This window comes from Chaetodon auriga, chromosome 1 (assembly GCF_051107435.1).
Source record: "Chaetodon auriga isolate fChaAug3 chromosome 1, fChaAug3.hap1, whole genome shotgun sequence".
Lineage (NCBI taxonomy): Eukaryota > Metazoa > Chordata > Actinopteri > Chaetodontiformes > Chaetodontidae > Chaetodon > Chaetodon auriga.
In genome coordinates, this window is record NC_135074.1 from 28,118,677 (window position 1) to 28,138,033 (window position 19,357).

At 41.3% G+C, this 19,357-nt stretch overlaps 1 protein-coding gene across 1 annotated transcript; it reads left to right on the top strand.

Moving 5' to 3' along the window:
• Positions 1–5,475: 5,475 nt before the first annotated feature.
• On the top strand, positions 5,476–19,051 carry LOC143325468 (uncharacterized). The gene is made up of 4 exons (XM_076738515.1): positions 5,476–5,554; positions 9,787–10,583; positions 13,468–13,638; positions 17,217–19,051. Exons 2-4 carry the CDS (start codon positions 9,806–9,808, stop codon positions 17,330–17,332), a joined length of 1,065 nt encoding a protein of 354 aa, XP_076594630.1. The 5' UTR covers positions 5,476–5,554; positions 9,787–9,805; the 3' UTR covers positions 17,333–19,051.
• Positions 19,052–19,357: the final 306 nt, after the last annotated feature.

Consider the following 19,357-nt stretch of genomic DNA (forward strand, 5'->3'; position numbering starts at 1 on the left):
AGTTGATAAGCTGCAGGCGGCCCATTTTGAACCCGTGCCCCTCACGAAGGCCATGAGGCGGGTATGCGTTGTTAAAAAAGGCATTTCAAACTCTTTTTGTGTGCATTTCTTTCAGTTTATTTTATTTCAACAGGATAATTGCAGGCCAAGTCAGTACTGCTGCTTAGGAATGCATATATTAAAAAAGCAATTAAATGCATGAAACAGGTGCAGAGTTAAGGGAAATAGTGTCTGATTTACATTGGAAAGCCTATAGACTACTTTCTTGTCTAACTGATATCAGATGATGATGCTGAAATGCTGCAGGCTCTTCTTTTAGCAGCATTTTTTGGCTGCAATCAAACATGGTTCTAATCCATAAAGCGAGATCCCAACCAAATTTTTCATAAAGACACCAAATATGGCAGATTAAAAATTGGGGAAAAGGGCATAAAATTATGTATACGACACTTCTATCTTTTATTTAGTGGGATAGGCAGTCATTGCAAAAATAGGACGCCTTGGATTTGAATATTTAAGTCATCATCATCATCACCATCATCATTTTAGCAACATTAAAGCAATTTGAAACCTGCATGTTAAGGGGTTAAGGTGGGATGAATTGCCAGCCGGTGGGATAAAAACAGAAAACATGGGATTGTGTGCTGCCGGAATAAAAGGGTTAAATCTAAAAGACATCAAGGCAGAGCCATTCAGCCTTCTCTCCTGCCTTCTGGGTCTCGCTGCTTTCTGCCAGACACAAACCTGAAGAAGATAATTCAACTCTGACAGTGAAGTATCCTCCCAAGACCGGCAGAAATACACCCTCTCTCTCTCTCTCTCACACACACACACACACACACACACACACACACACACACACACACACACACAAATCACATGCTCTTTGTGGGTTTTAAGAGGGTATCATTAATGCTTCTTGTGAGCACGCAGTAACGTAACAGTTGGACTGTAATCAAGCCCAGAGAGAAAGCTCAAAGCAGGGGGAATATATAAAGGCACAACCTGGCTGTGTCTGAAAAACAGCTTTACAGCATTTATTTTCATGGCTAACCTGAAGCCATGTTCTTTAGTTCAAACTGCGGGGACCATCTCCTTGTTTTTAAATCTGAACTGACACACCGCTGCTGTGCCGAACACCTCCTGAAAGCCAGCTGAACCAGTGCCAGGCAGCTGTTATTTAAATGTCACAAGCATGTTATGAAATAGAGAATAACACCTTGAGTGCGATTGGCGTTCTTACCTCGGATGAATGTGTCTTCAAGAGGCAATTTACTGCTAAATTTCATTTTCACTGACTCTAAGTCAAAAACCATTAGAACATCCCAGGGAAACCATTGGATTTCACTGGGTAGAAATGATGCACTTTTTATGATCAACCGAGGAAATAAGTGCGAGCAAGCGCAGTGTGAGTTTTTCATTATGCCTCTCCGAAGACTTCCAAAGTGTTTCTGTTCAGACGGAGCCTCAGAATCTGCAGCATACAGGGAAAACACTCATCAAACCAAATGTTTATCCAGAGCGTCTGAGAGCTTCATTTTGGAGAATTTACTGGAAAAGGAAATTATTTCAATTCTTCACATGAAACTTTAATTTGAAATTATCATTGTGAAACTGAAGCGCAAATTAAAACAGCTGTAAACTGCTTGTAGCAGCATGAAAACGCTATGCTGAAACACATTTCTAATTTGACTCAAACATCCGCAGCGCGACCTGTTTTTCTGTCTCTTTGCTGCTCATCAGCGTGAATCAACCTTAAACACAATAACAGCTCAAGGGATGTTTCGTAAGAGTCACGTAAGCGCTCACCCATTACAGCATTTTGGCTGTTACATGTTCCTCTTGCAGCCATTTTCCAAATTGGCTCTCTGGCGAAGCCAAAGCAGCCTCAGATCTCTGGAAAGGCTCCATATTAACACTTATTTTCCTCAGTGTCCTAAAACTGCTGAGGATATTTCACAAGGTACCAGAGCGAGAATATTTTAATGTTACTCAATTATTAATCATAGATTGGTAAATTATCTCAAACAGAGCATCTTACTGTTAATAGAAACTTCATATTTAGGTGATTTTATTACTTTGTTATCACTTCTATGTGTGATTTTAATGGAATGTGGATTGTCGGCATGCTGACTGCAAACGCTGTCTGTTTGATTTGTCAAACATATGAGCGTGTATGAAAATGACATTTATACATTTATGTGACTATTTGACACTGAATTAGATGTCAAAACCTGTATTCATAGATAGACAGACAGAATGAATCTGTCTGTCTATCTATGTGGACTGCTTTTTTTTATATCTGCACGCAGATGTTATTAAGAATTAATTAATGGGTTAGGATGGATTATACACATATTTAATTTGCATTTTATAAATCTTGTATTTAAGGACTTTTTGTGAGGAGCTACAGCTTTTGACAGAATCACTGAATGCATGAATAAAACCAAACGTTGAGCCATGAATGAGTCATAAAGGCCAAACTTGTGTCTTTTCTTTCCCTTTTAATCGAGTCAAACTAATTCACTCATACTTTTAATTAATTTTGTAAGGCTATTTACCTTTTATTTTTCAGTTTTGAATTGTTTATTGACGCCTGCTGCTTGTGCCAACATTTTAGCAAATATCTGCTGAGTTTTATGACATAACGTTCAGCGTGAAGCACTGACAGAGCTGCAAGAAAAATGAGACTTTCTTCAGCAGCAGCAAACACTGACCGCTGTTTGTGTAGCACTGCTGATTAGATCAGTACTCCGGCACAGCTCTGGGATCAGCAGGTCATGCTACTGTTATAATATTCATGGTGGCTGATCAGAATATGTTGGTATTTTGCATTTTTTCACAAAAGTTGTCTGGGTAGCTGTTCAAAATGTGTGTTAATGTGATATTTACGTGATGCATGATCACACACGCTCGTTCGACATCAACATTTTTCGATGTCATGGATTTAATGAAGAGTTTTCATTCAGGTTGATAAATCAGATTGATTTAATGATTGTTTGTAACTAATCTTAATGTTTTCACAGCCTGAATCTTTATGCTGGCATGTTAGCATCAGAGCTTTTGACACTTTTCTCCATATAAATAGCTGATGCAACACACATTAAGCTAATTGAGCTATTTATAAGCTAGTTAACACCAAGCATCATTTTCCCGCTGAAATTGTCTTTAAGTGCAGCGGCATCTGTGGATGTTGTGTTGTCAGAACAAATGTATAGAAGTCAGTCTGAACTAATATGAAGCCAATATCAAGATCAACATCAGCACTGCTTTGTGCAGAATTTTTATGACTGAGGCTCCTGTCAAAAATATTCTGATAGAAGAAGATGAAGTTTTAGTTTCGAGAAAAATGGGACAATCCTGCAGAAAACTGGTGCTGTCTATGTGTTGCTTCTCTCTGCCACAATGTTGAAATGTTCACATCCATCACATGGGGATTTTAACTTAACACTGCTGAGGCTGTTTATCAGGGATTGATGTGTTATTTTTGACCATTTGGGTCCACATTCAGCAGATTATGTAAGCGATTGTGTAATATGCTGCATGTCATTTGTGTGCCCGCTATTACAGTAATCCTGATAATGACCTCAAATGATAGCTCGTTCTGACTTCAGCTTTGCACATTCAGTTCATCTGTTACAGCACAGCGTTACTGCCAAAGACGGAACAAAAAAAGAAATGGTTTTCACGCTTCTACAACCCCGATTCCATTAAAGCTGGGAAAAAAATAAAACAAATGTGATAATTTGCTGATCCCTTTTGACATAAACTCAACTGAAAACAGCACAAAGACAATATATTTAATGCTTTCCCTCATCAGCTTCATTGATTTCTGTAAATATCTGCTTATTCTGAATCTGATGCAGCAGCACATTTCAATCAAGTTGGGACAGGAGCAACTAAAGACTGGGAAAGATGTGGAATGCTCCAAAAACACCTGTTTGGATCATTCCACAGGTAAACAGGTTGATTGGTAACAGGTGATAGTATCACGATTGAGTATGAAAAGAGCATCCTGGAAAGGCTCAGTTAGTCACAAGTGAGGATGGCGCGAGGTTCACCACTTTGTGAACACATGACTGTATAAAGGAGATTACTTCATGAGCTCAGGAACACTTTGAAAAACCGCCTGTCAATACAAACAGTTTGTTTCCAAATGACTCTGCTTTATTTATGTTATAAACAACATCCCAACTTTTTGGGAATCAGGGTTGGATCTTTCTTTTGGGTACTGAGTGAAAGCTGACATAACACTTGAATCATAAATGTGCCGAGTGGCTGTTGAAGCTCTAAATAATGCATTTAGCAGGTTTCAAAGTGCCCCACCTTTTTACTTTTTCATGACTTTTGTACACTTTTGTTTGGCACTGAAGTGTGAAGCTGATGTTTATCCTCTGTTCGAGATTTAGACATTTCTATTATTCACGTCCCTGATGAAGCTACATGATCCCATTAGCTTCAAACGCTGGCAGGCCACTTGAGGTGCCAGCAACAAGCTGTCTGCGTGCTCGGGACAGTAAGCCACTGTTCAACCTCAGTTACGGCAAACAGCAACACCTTCACTGCACTGTTTTGAATAAATGTCATTTGGTTATGACAAGAAAGCGCACGTCCACTGTCCGGACATGCATGTGAATGTTTTTACTTGATAATATGTAAAACAGGTGAATGTAAATGTTTTTATGGCGCTTTTGATCCAGTGTGCATTACAAGTCCTCCCTCACATGCGAGTGCAGGTATGTTGAGTTTCTCTCCACTTTAGGACAAACAAACAAACTTGGATTGATTTCTTAACTATCTGAGTTACTTTCCAGATTCATTAACAAAACAGGTACAACGGCTCCTTGTTCTCGACTCGCCGAAGCACAGCAGCTTGGAGTGCCACTTCATCATTCAGGCGCTTCATGGCTCAGCCAGCTGAGGAATGAGACAAAAACAATCCCGCCTCATTTGACGTGCGGTACCTGTGAGTTCACAAAGTCACACGTCACCCGGTAGCCTGATATAGACCAGAGACAAAGCCGTGGATGAAACCCGAGCTCGCCAGCCTCCTTTCTGTTGCCATGACGACAGCAGTCATTTCAAGTGCCCTGGCGAGACAAAAAAAAAAAGGGGGGGGGGGGGGGGGGGGCTCAGAGGACCTGTGGCCAGAGGCTCCGCCCAATGGGGGAATTCGCAGATCTAACCTGGCAACCCGGCAACCTGGCAACCAGAAATTAAAATAATCAACTGACTGAGATGGGAGCATGAAGCAAGGCGGTTACAGACGGACTCGTTCCCTTTCTCTTGTCCTCTAATTCGTTCCCATCTCCTTCCTGTGTGGCCTTTTCACAGCGTGCGACTGGATGCAGTTCAGGGTGTGTTGCTGTCGCTGGCAGGTGTAGAAGCAGGTTGAGCAGGTTGGTCCCTGTATGCCTCTCTGCTGGGCCCTCCTCCCTCCCTCCCTGCTTCCCTTTCCAGGCCGACTGCTGATTCACTCTCACACGTTGGCAGCTCAGCGAGGAGATTCTGTAGCCTGTGCACCTGTTCTCATCTGATATAGCCTAAGAATAAGGTAAGGATTTACTGAGGAAGGATTTAATTCTTTGTCTTATGTTACTCAGGAAGCGTGTGGGGCTATAAACTGAATGGATGATTCTTTTTTGTCTAAATATGGTTAATAAGATTTGAGTCGCCGCTATATTTTTAAGTTACACTAAAGGAATCACAAATGAGCTCTTTTTTTAGAGAAACATCAAAGTGTAAAGACTTCTTTTCCAGTCATTTCTCTATTTGGCAACTGAAACATCAATAAGTTACACTTAAAATGTGTAAACTGTTCACAATTTGTGGCTTTGGCCACTGTTTCCCCTTTTGAAAGAGTAAAAATAGAGAATCAGAAACACAAACGCTTTTAGTTCCCTTTGTGCCAAACCACAACAATAAGTGACACACAGGCTGTAGACTGTATGACATAAGATGAACAGGAATGCATACAATGCAGTTACACTGTTAGTCAGTAAGAAGTAATCCCTCGCTATAAAAACACTGCATTACAAGTAAAAGCCCTGCAATCATACTTACAGTAAGACAAGACAATACTCTTTGTTCAGATCGGCCCCTGTCAGTGGTTCATTATCGGATCATTGGTCGAGACGGATGCTGCTTGGTAGTTTAATCAATAACATTACACCATATTTTAAACTGACTTTATGCAATATGTGCAATTTTACTGTGGAGAATATTTAACTCACAACTGATTGGCTATTTCTGCTGTGAGAGGAGAAACAGAAGAAGAAGCAGCAGCTGATTAAACCGTCTCCTCATCGCTCCACACAGATCTGATGGAACCTTCCTCGCATTAATACATAAAACAAACAGACAAACAAACGTCCTCTTGTTGCGCTCTCTTCTTCTCCAATGGAATAATGGCTTTCTGACTTAGCTAAATTAGCGCCACGTTCTGCTCATCTGGATGAACCGACTCCAATAATCGCTTAATGGCAGCGGATGGAAACAACCATTTATTTGCATTTTCTTTAGTATTATTCGGTTAGAATTTGTGATACAGTTGGGTGGAAACAAAGCTGATGAGGTTGCACAGCACACTAAATGCACAAAATAAATTAAAGTATATTAATAAGTGACGACAACAGAGGTGAACCTGAAACAAATGGAGTGATTCACAGCTTAAATGTCAGGTAATCAGTGTCTGCATGTGGGTTCACAGAGTGCTTTGGGTTTCTTTAAGTCTGAGTGTGTTTGTGGGGCTGAAGTCACGGCTGGTAGAGCTGTGGAGGTGATAGCTGGTACAGACTCTGACAGACCAGCTGAGTGGGAACCCTTTTCAACAGGCAGCTTTCTCTGTGTGTGTGAAGGGTCAGAAGCAAACGTCTCTGCCTGTTTCTTCGACCCGCCGCGCCGCAGAGACTCTTCGTTTTGGACGCTGACGGTTAAACAGTCTCTCAGCGTGGCGGGCAGTTTGCTGCTGCAGCTTCTAAAAACGGGTGGAGGTTTGTTTGATGCAGCCGTGCCCAACGGATGTCTGGATATTTTTATCATGGACAGGAAGTGACATGTTGAGTTTACACAAAACTGGAATCACTGTTATGAAATTCAACAGCCCACACATACCATACACACCAGGCGGTGTCGACTGTCTCGGACAAATATTAATCAGCGTGGGTCACTCGCAACATTTCTGAGACAAGTCATCGATTATAATCCTAAAGTGAATCCTAAATCTTTTCCCTGCTGACCACATACACATTCACACACAGCAGCAGCTCTGCAGAGCTGCCTTTTATACTGGATCTACATTAACTCTTCACAGTATGTCAGGATTCACACTTCAACAAGCTCTGCTGGTTAAAAAGTATCATCATTATTATTATTTCATCCTCATGATTGGTTGATTCATTCAAGATCACTTTTTGGAGGGTTTTGCCTTAAACTGATGGTGTACAGTCAATGCACAGACAGAACATGTGGGCAGAGAGAGAGAGAGAGAGAGAGAGAGAGAGAGAGAGAGAGGGAGATGACATGTAAGAAAAGTTGGTCTTAGTCCCCCAAAAATGTTCTGCAACTTAGAGACATGGGAGTCTTCTAGATAATCAATCAGTGACCCAGAATCACAGTTCTGAAGCCATTTGTTTTTTATTTATTTAAGCCATTTGATTGAACCTGCGTTCACACAGCAGGCTGAACCTCCAGCTACCCACAGGTTTTCCATTTATTTCCCACAGAGTAGAAAAAACACAGAAACATGACAGATGTGTGGATAAACAAGACAGACCGATGAGCATTCCTGCCGCGTCGGTCAGTGACAATCAATGCAGCTGATTGTTGTCATGATGAGTCGCTTACACCTTTTCAGAAAGCCCAAAGTACATGTAAAAGAAGTGCACATATTTACCTTTAACGAGTTGCTTGTTAGCGTGCATGTAAGTAGCATATTGGCTATTTATTAGGCATTATAAAGATTAGAGTTTATCCTGCAATAACCTCCTAATTACTGCTTATTGATACTAGGCATCAACAAGAGCCAGCAAGGGTGAATATGTGCTCCCTAATAGAAAGCGCTACCAAAATTAGACATTTTCAATGTTTTTCAGCTGGTGGTTCCCTTACTGAGTCATTAAAACATGCCAATATGTTATGATAGAAATGTGAAGTCTCTGGTTTTGCATGTTCAAACCTCTGTTGCTGCAGACCACCACATTACACAGTGCAAACGGAGCCTTTTGCAATGCTCATAAGAATCAGTTGAGAACAAAGCAACCGATCAACAAAGTGACTTGCAGAGAGAGTGCCCTGCAGGGAATAACTAGAGCTGCTGTCATTTGTGTATTGGAGTGAAGCCGAGGGGAGAACACATAGCTCACAGGGCACCTGTGTAATTCACGCTGCCAAGAAGTCAGTGGAGATTGTGTTGGGACTATGCTGAACTCACAGTGTAACAATGCAGGCATGACTGCCCTGATATTCACCAACAAGCCTCGATGTAGCAGCCGGGGATGTTGTGTTCACGATGTTGTGGTCCATGTTTACCACGCCATCAGCTGAGCAGTTGCCTCAAAGACCGGAGCTGCGACGGGATTAGTTGTTCAAGGATTTTCATCATGGCTCGTGTCAGTGCAGCTGACCTGTGCCTTTGAAGCAGGTGGTTTTGTGCTTCTGGAAAATCGGAACAAACAGAGATGTCTTGTCGCACGCTGAGTCTTTGTGTGTGGTCAGACAGAGTTTGAAGGCCGTGATGAACAGGAGTTTAACACCTGTGGCTCCTTCCAGACGGCGCTTATCGTGTGCAGGCGGTAAACAGACTCACTGGGACAAAGTAGGAAACAGAAAATAGCCGGAAAACACTTTTTCTTTTAGGTTTCACTTGAGGCGAAGATGCATTTATGCCCAGACCTCAATCTTACATGTTGACTCAAAGTTACAAAGGACTTCATATGATAAAATAAACAGTGAAAGCTTATTTGCATGGTTGGAAGAGCAGCCTACCACATGTTATGTGCTGGAGGAATATTTACATCTACTGTTCTTGCCAAATGAAGATCTTCTTTGTCTGTTTTTTGCAGTGACTGAGTAGATATCTGCTCTGTGTTGATCATTTCAAGTTATTTTGACATATCCTGGATGCTATGCTGCAGCATATTGTTAGAAATTCTGACAAATATTCCCATGTCAGTGTGTGTGTGAGAGTGTGGCTTTGCAAAGTCACTTAGAAATTGATAAAACAGTTCTACCTCAGGATCCATTTGCATACTTGTGCTGGAGCTCTCAACTATATCACACGGTCGTCATTAGCAGATGAAAGTCACTCTGTACATAATCAAACTTAGTCCTGTTTTGAGCACTTTTATGACTTCATGGTTCCTTTTTGACCTTGGAAACAGCAGCCGACAAAACCACTGGTCTCAACTTTTAAGACAATGTGGACAAGACGTCTGAAAAGTGCTCAGAATAATGTCTGAACACCTCCAGTTCCTCAACACCTGAACAAACTTAATTTGCTGACCAAGCCTGTGTGATATAATCGAAAGCTTCTGAACAAGCAAGTCAGAGGATATTGTTTTATCAGCAGTGGTTTTCAAGGTCAAGAACGAACTGTGAGGCTCTTCACTCTGTAGAATCTGTATGAGACGCTGAAACAGTTTGTGAATTAGTGAGCACTCACATCTATTGTATTATCACAGTGTTCAAATGTGAATATGAACCTGCTTTTGGCACTCTGAACACCACAATGAATTCTATTTATTTCATCAACTAAAACAATGTTTTATCTTTACTCTTGTGTTTCAGAGGGAAACCAGAGGGGGAAATGGAACGGTATTTAAAAATCACAGCAAGCCTCCTTCTGCTCGTCCAAGCCTTTCACTTGGCATCGCTCCAATACACAACTGAGTCTACGGGGCGGACAATTGATAAAAGCTGGCTCCGTGAACTAGCCAAAAATACAGCTGGAAGTCAAAATGCTGCAGTTCCTGGAGAGGAGGCAGAATATGATCAGACACCTGATGCAACCGCTATGGAGTCAAGTAATGATTACAGCAGTGGGATAGCATCTGGCTCCATGGCAGGATATACTGAAGAGGAGGAGAATGTGACTGGCCGAGATAAGGATGCTGATGATGGATCTGATGATCTGACTGTTGTCACTACCACTGTGCCTCCCACAATTCAGAATGTTACAACCAAACAACCAGAACAGTCAACCACCACCGTTTCACCAACCACAGCTCCCACAAACTCAAGCCAGCTCAACATGACAGACACCAAGAAAGAATTTCATAACTCTACAACTCATCTGAGTGCACAAAACTCCACCAGCGTTTCAGATAACTCCAAACCCACTGATTTACAGACCGTGGCTCCAGAGGGCAACAATGCGCAGGGATCCACAACAAAACCAGACAAAGATGCATCGTTAACAAACGCTACAGATGCGACCAACAAAACAACCGTGACAACCACAACGACACCAGAGATAAACGAGACACCCACCACGTCTTCATCTACGACTGCCGCTGCTCTGAACACACCCGAGAAGGCCAACAAGACAGAGAAAGGTTCAGCCTCAGGGGGCAGCTCAGAAAGAGGTACTGCTGCAGTTTCAGGTGTCACAGTATCTGGTGCACATTTCCGTGTCCAGAAAACTGCTTGGTGTGTCTTCCCAGCACCATGTAGCCACAATAAAATGTTGACATTGTACAGTTCTGCAAACCACAATAGGCAACACAATAGGTGTCAAAGTGACGTAGTTCAAATTACCGGTACATGTATATGTATATGAGCTGAGGAGGAGGAGGCAAAACGACTGCTGAGTAGCAGAGCTCTGCTTGAGCTGCTGCTGCTCAGCTGCTTGTTTCTTGCAACAAAACTGGGTATTTTTTAACAAGATGATGGGAAATTTTCCAGCAGTGTTCCTAAACGGGGTATTTTAAGCCAAAACATGATACTTTCCGAAACCTGCTGAAGTGTTTTCGTGCCTAAACCAAACCAGACCTTTATCTCAGCGCTGTCACAACATAAGACTGAAACCTAATGAAATGTGGAGTTTGAACATATCCGTGGTTTACAGAAACGTACAGTGCCAACATTTATTGGGTTGTAGCATGATGTCACTTATAGACAGATATTAGAAAAATAACCTTAAGCTTAATAACCTAAGCAGAAAGGCAACAGAGCAGGCACAGAATTCTTTACAGATCACCTTTAGAGACTTGGTTTGAAAGTAATACTTTGCTCATATATCACCGTTGCTGGTTTTCCACGTTGCTTTTTTCCACCCTTTGACTGACCCACATTTACCTGCATCTATTTTCCCACCGGCAGAGGACAAACTCCCCTTCTTTCAAAGGAAAAGGCTGGATTGGATTTCAGCAGCTATCGATGCAGCCACTATGAGTGAAGGGGTCTATTACACCCACCTTTTCAGAAGGACAATGAAACCCTGTTTTAGTGGCAAAAAACCTGAAAGAGGGACTGAGGTCAAAGATACTTGTGCTGCCTCTTTGCAGGGGCGTGAGACCAGTCTTTGGTGTCAACCACCAGATCAAGGAGATAGGCCTGGAAAAGGCTGCTCATACACACTAGTTCAAATCTATCTATCTTCTCGAAAAGCTACTTTCCCTGTAAAATATATGTGGGCGAACTCACTGCTGACACCATGACAAGGGGAAAAAAAAGGCCTTCAGAGAGCTGGCGCGAGGTTAGGATTAAAATAAAAACCCACATCGTATGGACAGATGTGACAGCAGGATGTAACACTAACAGATGATGGCAATAAACAGTGGGAAAACAGTTGTGAAACTGTGAGCAACACAGGAAGAAAAAACTGCTCCACAGTCACCATGACAGGCACAGCATGTACACAAAAACTGCACCAAAGGACAAACAGCTGAGTACAGATCAGCATAGAGTCTATAAATATGAAACCACAGGGCAACTTAATAAAAATTCAGTCCAACTACATCTTTACAAGACCAGGACAGCATATAAGTATTATAATGACATCAGGGTCTTGAAGAATCTTGATCATCTTTCATCACAATACAAAACTAAGAGCAGCTCTATAAGCTAAAGGCTAACATTAGCATGCTAATATGGTCACAATGTCAGTGTTAGCATGCAACAGCAGGTACACAGTTGACCATGTTTGCCAGCTTAGATTACTGCAACATATTAGCATGCTAACATTTGCTACTTAGCACTAAACACAATATACAGCTGAGGATGATGAGAATGTTAATAGTTTAGCAGGTATTGGATGGAAAGTCGAGGGATAACCAAAATTATTACAATTCATCCTGACATGGACATTAAGGTCTGTACTGCATTTCAGGGCAATCAATCCAATAGTTGGTGATAAATTTCAACCAAAATCACAAATATCAGACTCATGGTGGTGCAAGAGGAAAAGAGCAAAAGTTGGATTCATCCTCAGGGGTTCTTTAATTTAGAGATTCAGATTCGGGTAATATAGTTTTAGGGGAAAACAGAAAAAATATTTTAAAAACATGATTCACATTGACCTCAGCTATGATTGATGGAGAGCTATAACGAGCTGCTATAATCAAGGAGAGCAAAGCGAGACGACGAAATCTTTACTTAAAACGTTTTTCCAGCAAGAATAAATTAAGACATCACTAAAACAAGTACTTCCATTCATATTGCATTATGTCTGCTTTCAAATGAAGTGGAAAAAAGCAGCGAAAGAAAACAAGAATGGTCTTTTGGTTCCACTTGCCCCAGGTTAGGGGTAAATTGATCCTAGCAAGTGGGTAAATTGAGCCATTTGTAGATAAACGGAGCCACTGAATTATTTATGTGCGAGTCCTGATAAAACACAAATGTAGTATTTCTGTGTCAGAGGATACTGAAAACAATTCTGTCACTTTCACAAACTGCCTTTTATCCACTGCTGCTGCCCCGAACACAGACAGTGAAACAGAGGAGTGAAGAAAAATTCAGTTCTACATCATGTAAAAAAGGAGTCAATGATAGCATGAATGTGAAAACAAGTTGTTAGTGGAAGTCAGTTTCTAGCTGTATGGGAGTAACATCTTTCATAGTTCATGTCGCCGCACAGCTGTCATACTGGGAGCAGTTAATTAGTTCTCTGCTATATTTACATGTAACGACTTCATGGATAACTAAAGTAATGTTCAGTCGCACGTCACCTTATCGAGATGATGAGCACAGCCTGCAGCCTCGAAACATTCTAATGTATTCAAGACATTATCATGATTTTGGCATGTTAATTGCATTAATTATCACATTGTAAATTAGACAAATCTGTACAGCTGACTAATTGGGATGTGTATCTATGCAGAGTGCTGCCACTGGAAACACAATTTCAAAAATGCATTTCAGCAATAATTATCCGACAATTAACCCTCAAAGACAGCAGTTGGTATAAATTATTTTGCTGCTGACAAATTATTTATTACCGTCTCTCAACCCCTCATTTCTCCAATAAAGGTTTGGAATCAGAAACCCACACCAGTAAAAGAAACGAAGCATGGGGGGCTGTGCTGGGAACGGGGGTGGCTGTGGCCTTTCTGGGACTGGTGGCCTACCTCATCCTGAAAAAGAAGAACCAGATGGGTTTCTCTCACAGGAAGCTGGTTGAGGAGTATCCTTCAGACCCAGGTATGTTAGCTCCGACACCCCCTTATACAGTAAATGATAAACTTTGCTGGTATTTGGAGGAAAATCCACCCTAGGACATATGTAATTACACTCTTATCAGTGATTGCTTGATCAGGGATTAATTAGGGTTTCTTTATGTTTTCATTAATGTATAATCACCTGAAAATAAGAACCACTGTGTTTTCTTTACCTGAGAATGAGCTCCTTATATCTACAGAGGGGGCGGGTCCTCTTCACAGAGTCACACTACAGTAGCCCAGAAGAGACAAACCAAACACTGACTCTGGAGCGTATTTCGTGTCTTTAGCAGCCACCACAGGGTCTCCTCAGGCGAGGGTTATTGCAATCTGCAACCTCACCACTAGATGCCACTAAATCCTACACACTGGTCCTTTAATCTGGGCTTGGCAGGAACATTTTGTTCTTATGCTAAGCTATGGTAACCGACTGATGGTGGTAGCTACACATTACATATACGGATACGAGAGTGATATTGATCTTCTCATCTGAGTCTGAGCAAGAAAGCGAAAAAAGGGAATTTTCCAAAAATGTCAAACCACTCCTTGAAACCCTTTGTTCCTCTCACTCTCTCTGTCTCCCTCTAACACACACACACATACAAACTTACTCAGGTCACTTTTCAGGAAATTACCTAGACTTGCATTCATTTCCTGAAGATTTACTCTAACCCTAAACTCAGAAGTGGCTTTCTGCTCTGCTCCGTGGTGAATCCACACCTAGTTTATTTTGGATGGAGGCTGCGTCAAGCTGCAAAGAGCAGACCTTTCAAAGATATTCAAAATAAAACAACCGTGCAGACTCCTGATGACATACGAACAATAAACACAATTAAAAAGAAAAGGTTAGATGCACAAACATCAAGGAAAATCAGCCAAATCCAACAAAATCAACAAAATCAAGCAGGCAAAACGCTCCTGAAACCCTGACTGGGGTCATACGGAGAACTGACAAAAACCAGCAGCAGGAACGCTACGCAGTTGTGCTCGGTGGAATCTCTGGGTAACCTGAGCCACTGACCCAAGAAACAGCTGTTTTCTAACTGGGGACACAGCTGTTGTCCCCAGGTGCGCCAGTAGTCCCCGATTAACTCTTTAGTCAGAACTGTTTCACCTAAAGTAGCCTAAGTCACACACACACACACACACACATACATACACACACACACATACACGTGAGGTTTTCATCACTTGTGGGGACATTACATAGACTTACATTCATTTCCTGGAGACTTACCCTAACCCTATCCATAACCACTATTTGCCTATTCCTAACCCTATACCTAACCTAACCTTAGCTAAATTGTACTAACCTTTTACCCTTTTCTGTTGCAGCAGGATACTGTGCCACTTCAACCTAAACCTAACCTTAGCTAACCCGTAACCCTGTCCTCAGTCTTTACCCTAAAACATAATGATTTAAAATGGGGGGACCTGTATTTTGTCCCCACAAGAAACAGGAGTCCCCACAATGTGACTGTGTAAACAGGTTTTTGTCCCCACAATGTGAGAAATACATGGGACACACACACACACACACACATCCACACACACACAGACACACACACAGACACACACAGACACACACAGACACACACACACACAGACACACACACACACACACACACACGCACACACACACACACAAAAGCTACATCATGCTTTAATAAGGTAACCTTACCATGCAAAATAGGATCATGTACTATGACAGTTTGCAATTTGTCTCATTCTAGCATGAACTTAATGAAAGACAGTATTTTGTTCTCACAGTTCCTCCCCACTCCCTGATGCCTAACCTCTCCGCTAACTATAATGAAACTGCAGGTTTTTTTCTGCTTCAGCACACTAGTCTGCCTGCATATTTAAGATGAGTCAGATCACATCCTAAATGGAAGGTCCTCAGGCCAATTTCATACGTACACTCTAAAACACTGGAGGAGCAACAGTGAATTGATCCTTGAAAAACACACCAGCGACGCCCAAAAGCAATCCTCCAAAAGAAAGTGGAGGAAAAGCTCTGTTGTGCTAAACAGCTCAGCAATTTATCCAAGGAAGGCTGAATCAAGGTCAGCCGGATGTAGAAACTTGGAAACGCTTCGCCTCTCATCCGGGGGGCTTCTTCAGTCCTAACTGACTGGTGGGGAGTCACAGGTGTATCAAGGTCATTGATACCACCTGGGTCTTAGTGCTCCTGCCTGTGTAACAGCAGTTGTTGGAGCTGTTGGAGTCACCTGCAGCCAGGTGTAAACAACAGGCGTTGGAGTTGTCACATGAGACCAGACATGAATAGTTGCTGACTCCAGAAAAAACATGAAAGGACACTGTTGTATGTGGGGTGTTGTATCCTTCCTCCACTGTTGAGGGAAAACCATCCCTCAAGTTGCAGTTACCAAAAAGTTACCACGCTTACAGGCTAAAGGAGGATTTCTGATCACTAAAATATATTGAGCAATTTAAAAATCACTTGTACACTTGGATATTTGACTGCTGGAATGACTACATGTGACCTTAGCACTATTTTAACCAACCTCCATTACCAAAGGCCAAGTACAACCTATAGTACACATACAAGTCAGTTTAATTTATAGTCCAAAATGACACATTTTCCTTGGTCTTTACAATATATACAACAAACATCACCCTCTATTCTGAGACCCTCAGTTTGGATCATAAAAAAACTCCACAAAATCCACTTTAACGGGAGGATAAGGTTCGTTTTAACTTATTATTCACAGTAAAACCCATTGTTTGTCCTTATTTTTATTTATATTATTTTTTTAAATCCATTATAACATCAGCTTGTGGAAGAATCTGCAGGGATTGATTATTCTTTTCTCTCCGGAAATTGGGGTAAAATTTTCAGAGCAGACCCTTGAGGACTGGCAACCCTGTCTCTGTGTTGAAGTTGTTATTTTGTAGTTAAGCATAAGTGTACCCACTTACCTCCAATCTGCCTTGTTTACTCTTACCTCAGTTAGGTGTAGTGGTTTCCTACATTTCCCCAAACGACTTTCAAAAAGCTCCACATAACAGGTGTGAACCTTTTGTATTCAGTGTTTGTAGGTGCAGAGGACAATGATGACTCAACAGGATGATGTTAGTTTACTCAGGAAGAGAGCTTTGTATGATTGATTTCTTTGAATGCTGGTCCAAAATGGAGGCTCAACAAGGGAACCCTTGTTCTTTGTTTCGAAAGGAATGTGGACAGTAAAAACCACAGTTCAACACTGGACTGTAACTACATCAATATGATGTTTCATTGCCTATTTCTGCCCAGACAAAAGTAAGAATAACAACATTACTAACCTAAACAACAAAGCTGACCCATAACTGCCACAAATACAGTACCTATTAGATTATAACAGTAATAAAAGGGTGGATTTTTCCTTCAATACCAAGTTTAATTTAACAGCAAAAACCATTTAAACTTCCTATGTAAATGCAGCTGACAGGTCACTGTTACTAACAGATTACTAGTCTGCATAATACAAGGTCGTAATGAGGCTTTTAAAATGAAGAGTTCAATACAAATGTTCATTGTTAACTTCGTCTAATTTCTAGTTCTCAGATTAGACAACAGCGAACCTTTGGACTTGAACTTTGGTGGTTCGGCCTATTACAACCCAGGACTCCAAGGGGACAACATCCAAATGAACAACCTTCCAGGACGCTACTGAAGGACTCTCAAGAACAAAGTCACGACCTCCCTTCAATGAAAGTCTGCCAATCATGCTTACTGGCATTTGGTAGACAACCTGGAATGTGGAGTTTTGTATATAAACTGTCTGAAAGTGACATTTGTGGATGGAAATTACGAATGGGTTTGTAAAGGTCTGTTGTCAGCCACCACAAATGATACTTATGTTAGATTATGCATTGTGCTGAGTAGATTTATTGCATTGAAATAGAGGGATCGCTGAAGGCAATCTATCTGAACTCCACTGCAACAGCCAAAATGAACTGTCAGCCATTTATATGTGTTGCCAAAGGGAATCAAATGAAGTCTTTCTGAGTCAAGTCAATGAAGGTTGTTAAAAATTGATATTGCTTCTAACTTTTGGTTTCATTTTAATTATATTCTTGTGTGAATAGGGACCACGAAACGCTGTTAAAGACAAACAAAGACATTTACATATGATCAGATCAGCTAAAGAGGAGATACGAGAATGTGACTCCTGCTGATGCAAAACATTTGTAGGAAATTTGCACTGTTGTTCTGCAGCCTAAATAACAGATGACACAGCTGGCTCTTCGAGGCCTTTGCAACAAAATTCAGAAGGTATGGTGAACAACAACTTTATCCATATCAACAGTATCCTGCTGTTATGGCATAAGGAAGGCAACAAGAAGTTAAATTTGAACGCTGCTTTCAGATATTCCACAACAGGCAGGCACAGCCAGAGTCTGAGAATTGAACCGTCAAACCAAAGACTTGAGTTTGTTTTTCTACGCCAGCAAGGGAGATGGAGGGAGGCTGGATGCTGTTTTGTTATTCATAGACTGAGGTTTTGGTATTCAGGAAGGGAGTTGTGTATTTGGTCTTAGCACTACTCAGTAGCAACAACTATATCATCATAATATACTGCTTAGATCTTCTGACCTCCAGGTGTCCAGACACAGATTTGAGTTTCTCGTAGTGACAGCGTGCACCTTGGAGAGTTACACCGCGTTTACCTGCTGCATGCCTTGAGAAAAATCAGAACATGATGCAGAATTTTTCAAAACTTTATTTTTTTTTATTGTTATTCTCCTAAGTTTGCTTTAACTTTGAGTGACAACCTTCAGCGAGAAGAGTGTCTCTTTTTTTTGACTGAGACATTACTGTTGGGCAAGGAGGGAATAGGCAGGGACTACAACTCTCTCGTCCTCTTTTGTATCTAATGCCTTTGTACGATGAACATCTAACAATATTTCATAATTGCTCATTTCTAAACTTGCTTACTTTTCAATGTTATATAAAAAAATAGACTTTTATAACTGTATATGTGAAGAAAATCCATCCAGAAAATCCATCTTCCCTCTCCCTCGATCCTTTCACTCATCATTAACCGAGTGAAGCCCACACTCGATCAATATGCGTCCTTATTATGATTGATATGTACCTCAGCTTGGCCTAAACAGCCAACAATAACTCTGAGATGTGTGATTTTCTTGGTGTGGTTAGACGGTTCGGCGGCAGGCGCGGCAGGTCTGCTTCCTTCCTCGTTCTAATTTCAGACATCAATCAGCGCGAGAGACATTTTGTCTGATGGAGAGAGAGGAGTTTTGTGTCGCAGTGTTAAAGAACTGCAGGAATGATGCAGGGCATATGGATAATGGGAGACGTCTACATCAGTTACCACTGCTTGTGAAGTGTAATGAAACTTGATGATGCCTTAATAAACAACCAAACCCCCAAAAACGTTTTCTTTGATTTGATATTAAATTCTTCCACATGAGTTCTCCTCCCAAGATATTCGAGGTATTCCAACAGAAATGGGTTTATTCATTAAACACACACAGAAACATGCAGACACACACACACACTGCTTAATCAGTATCAAGAACATATTTGCACAAGCGAGGGTTTCGTTCATTCATTACAGAAACGTGCTCTGTGGAGGGATTGTGCCTGTTTTAATTAAGCACAACAATTTAGGATGTGACTGTTTGGCAGGGTGCTGAAATCAATTAACTGGCGCCAAGTCCTTGCTAAAGAATGT

Bases quoted from the DNA above. Each gene is read 5' to 3' on its own strand.
- LOC143325468 (XM_076738515.1), top strand. From the start codon at position 9,806: ATGGAACGGTATTTAAAAATCACAGCAAGCCTCCTTCTGCTCGTCCAA. The intron at 10,584-13,467 runs GTACTGCTGCAG...TCTCCAATAAAG, and splicing joins AGGGGGCAGCTCAGAAAGAG to GTTTGGAATCAGAAACCCAC. The intron at 13,639-17,216 runs GTATGTTAGCTC...TCTAATTTCTAG, and splicing joins GGAGTATCCTTCAGACCCAG to TTCTCAGATTAGACAACAGC.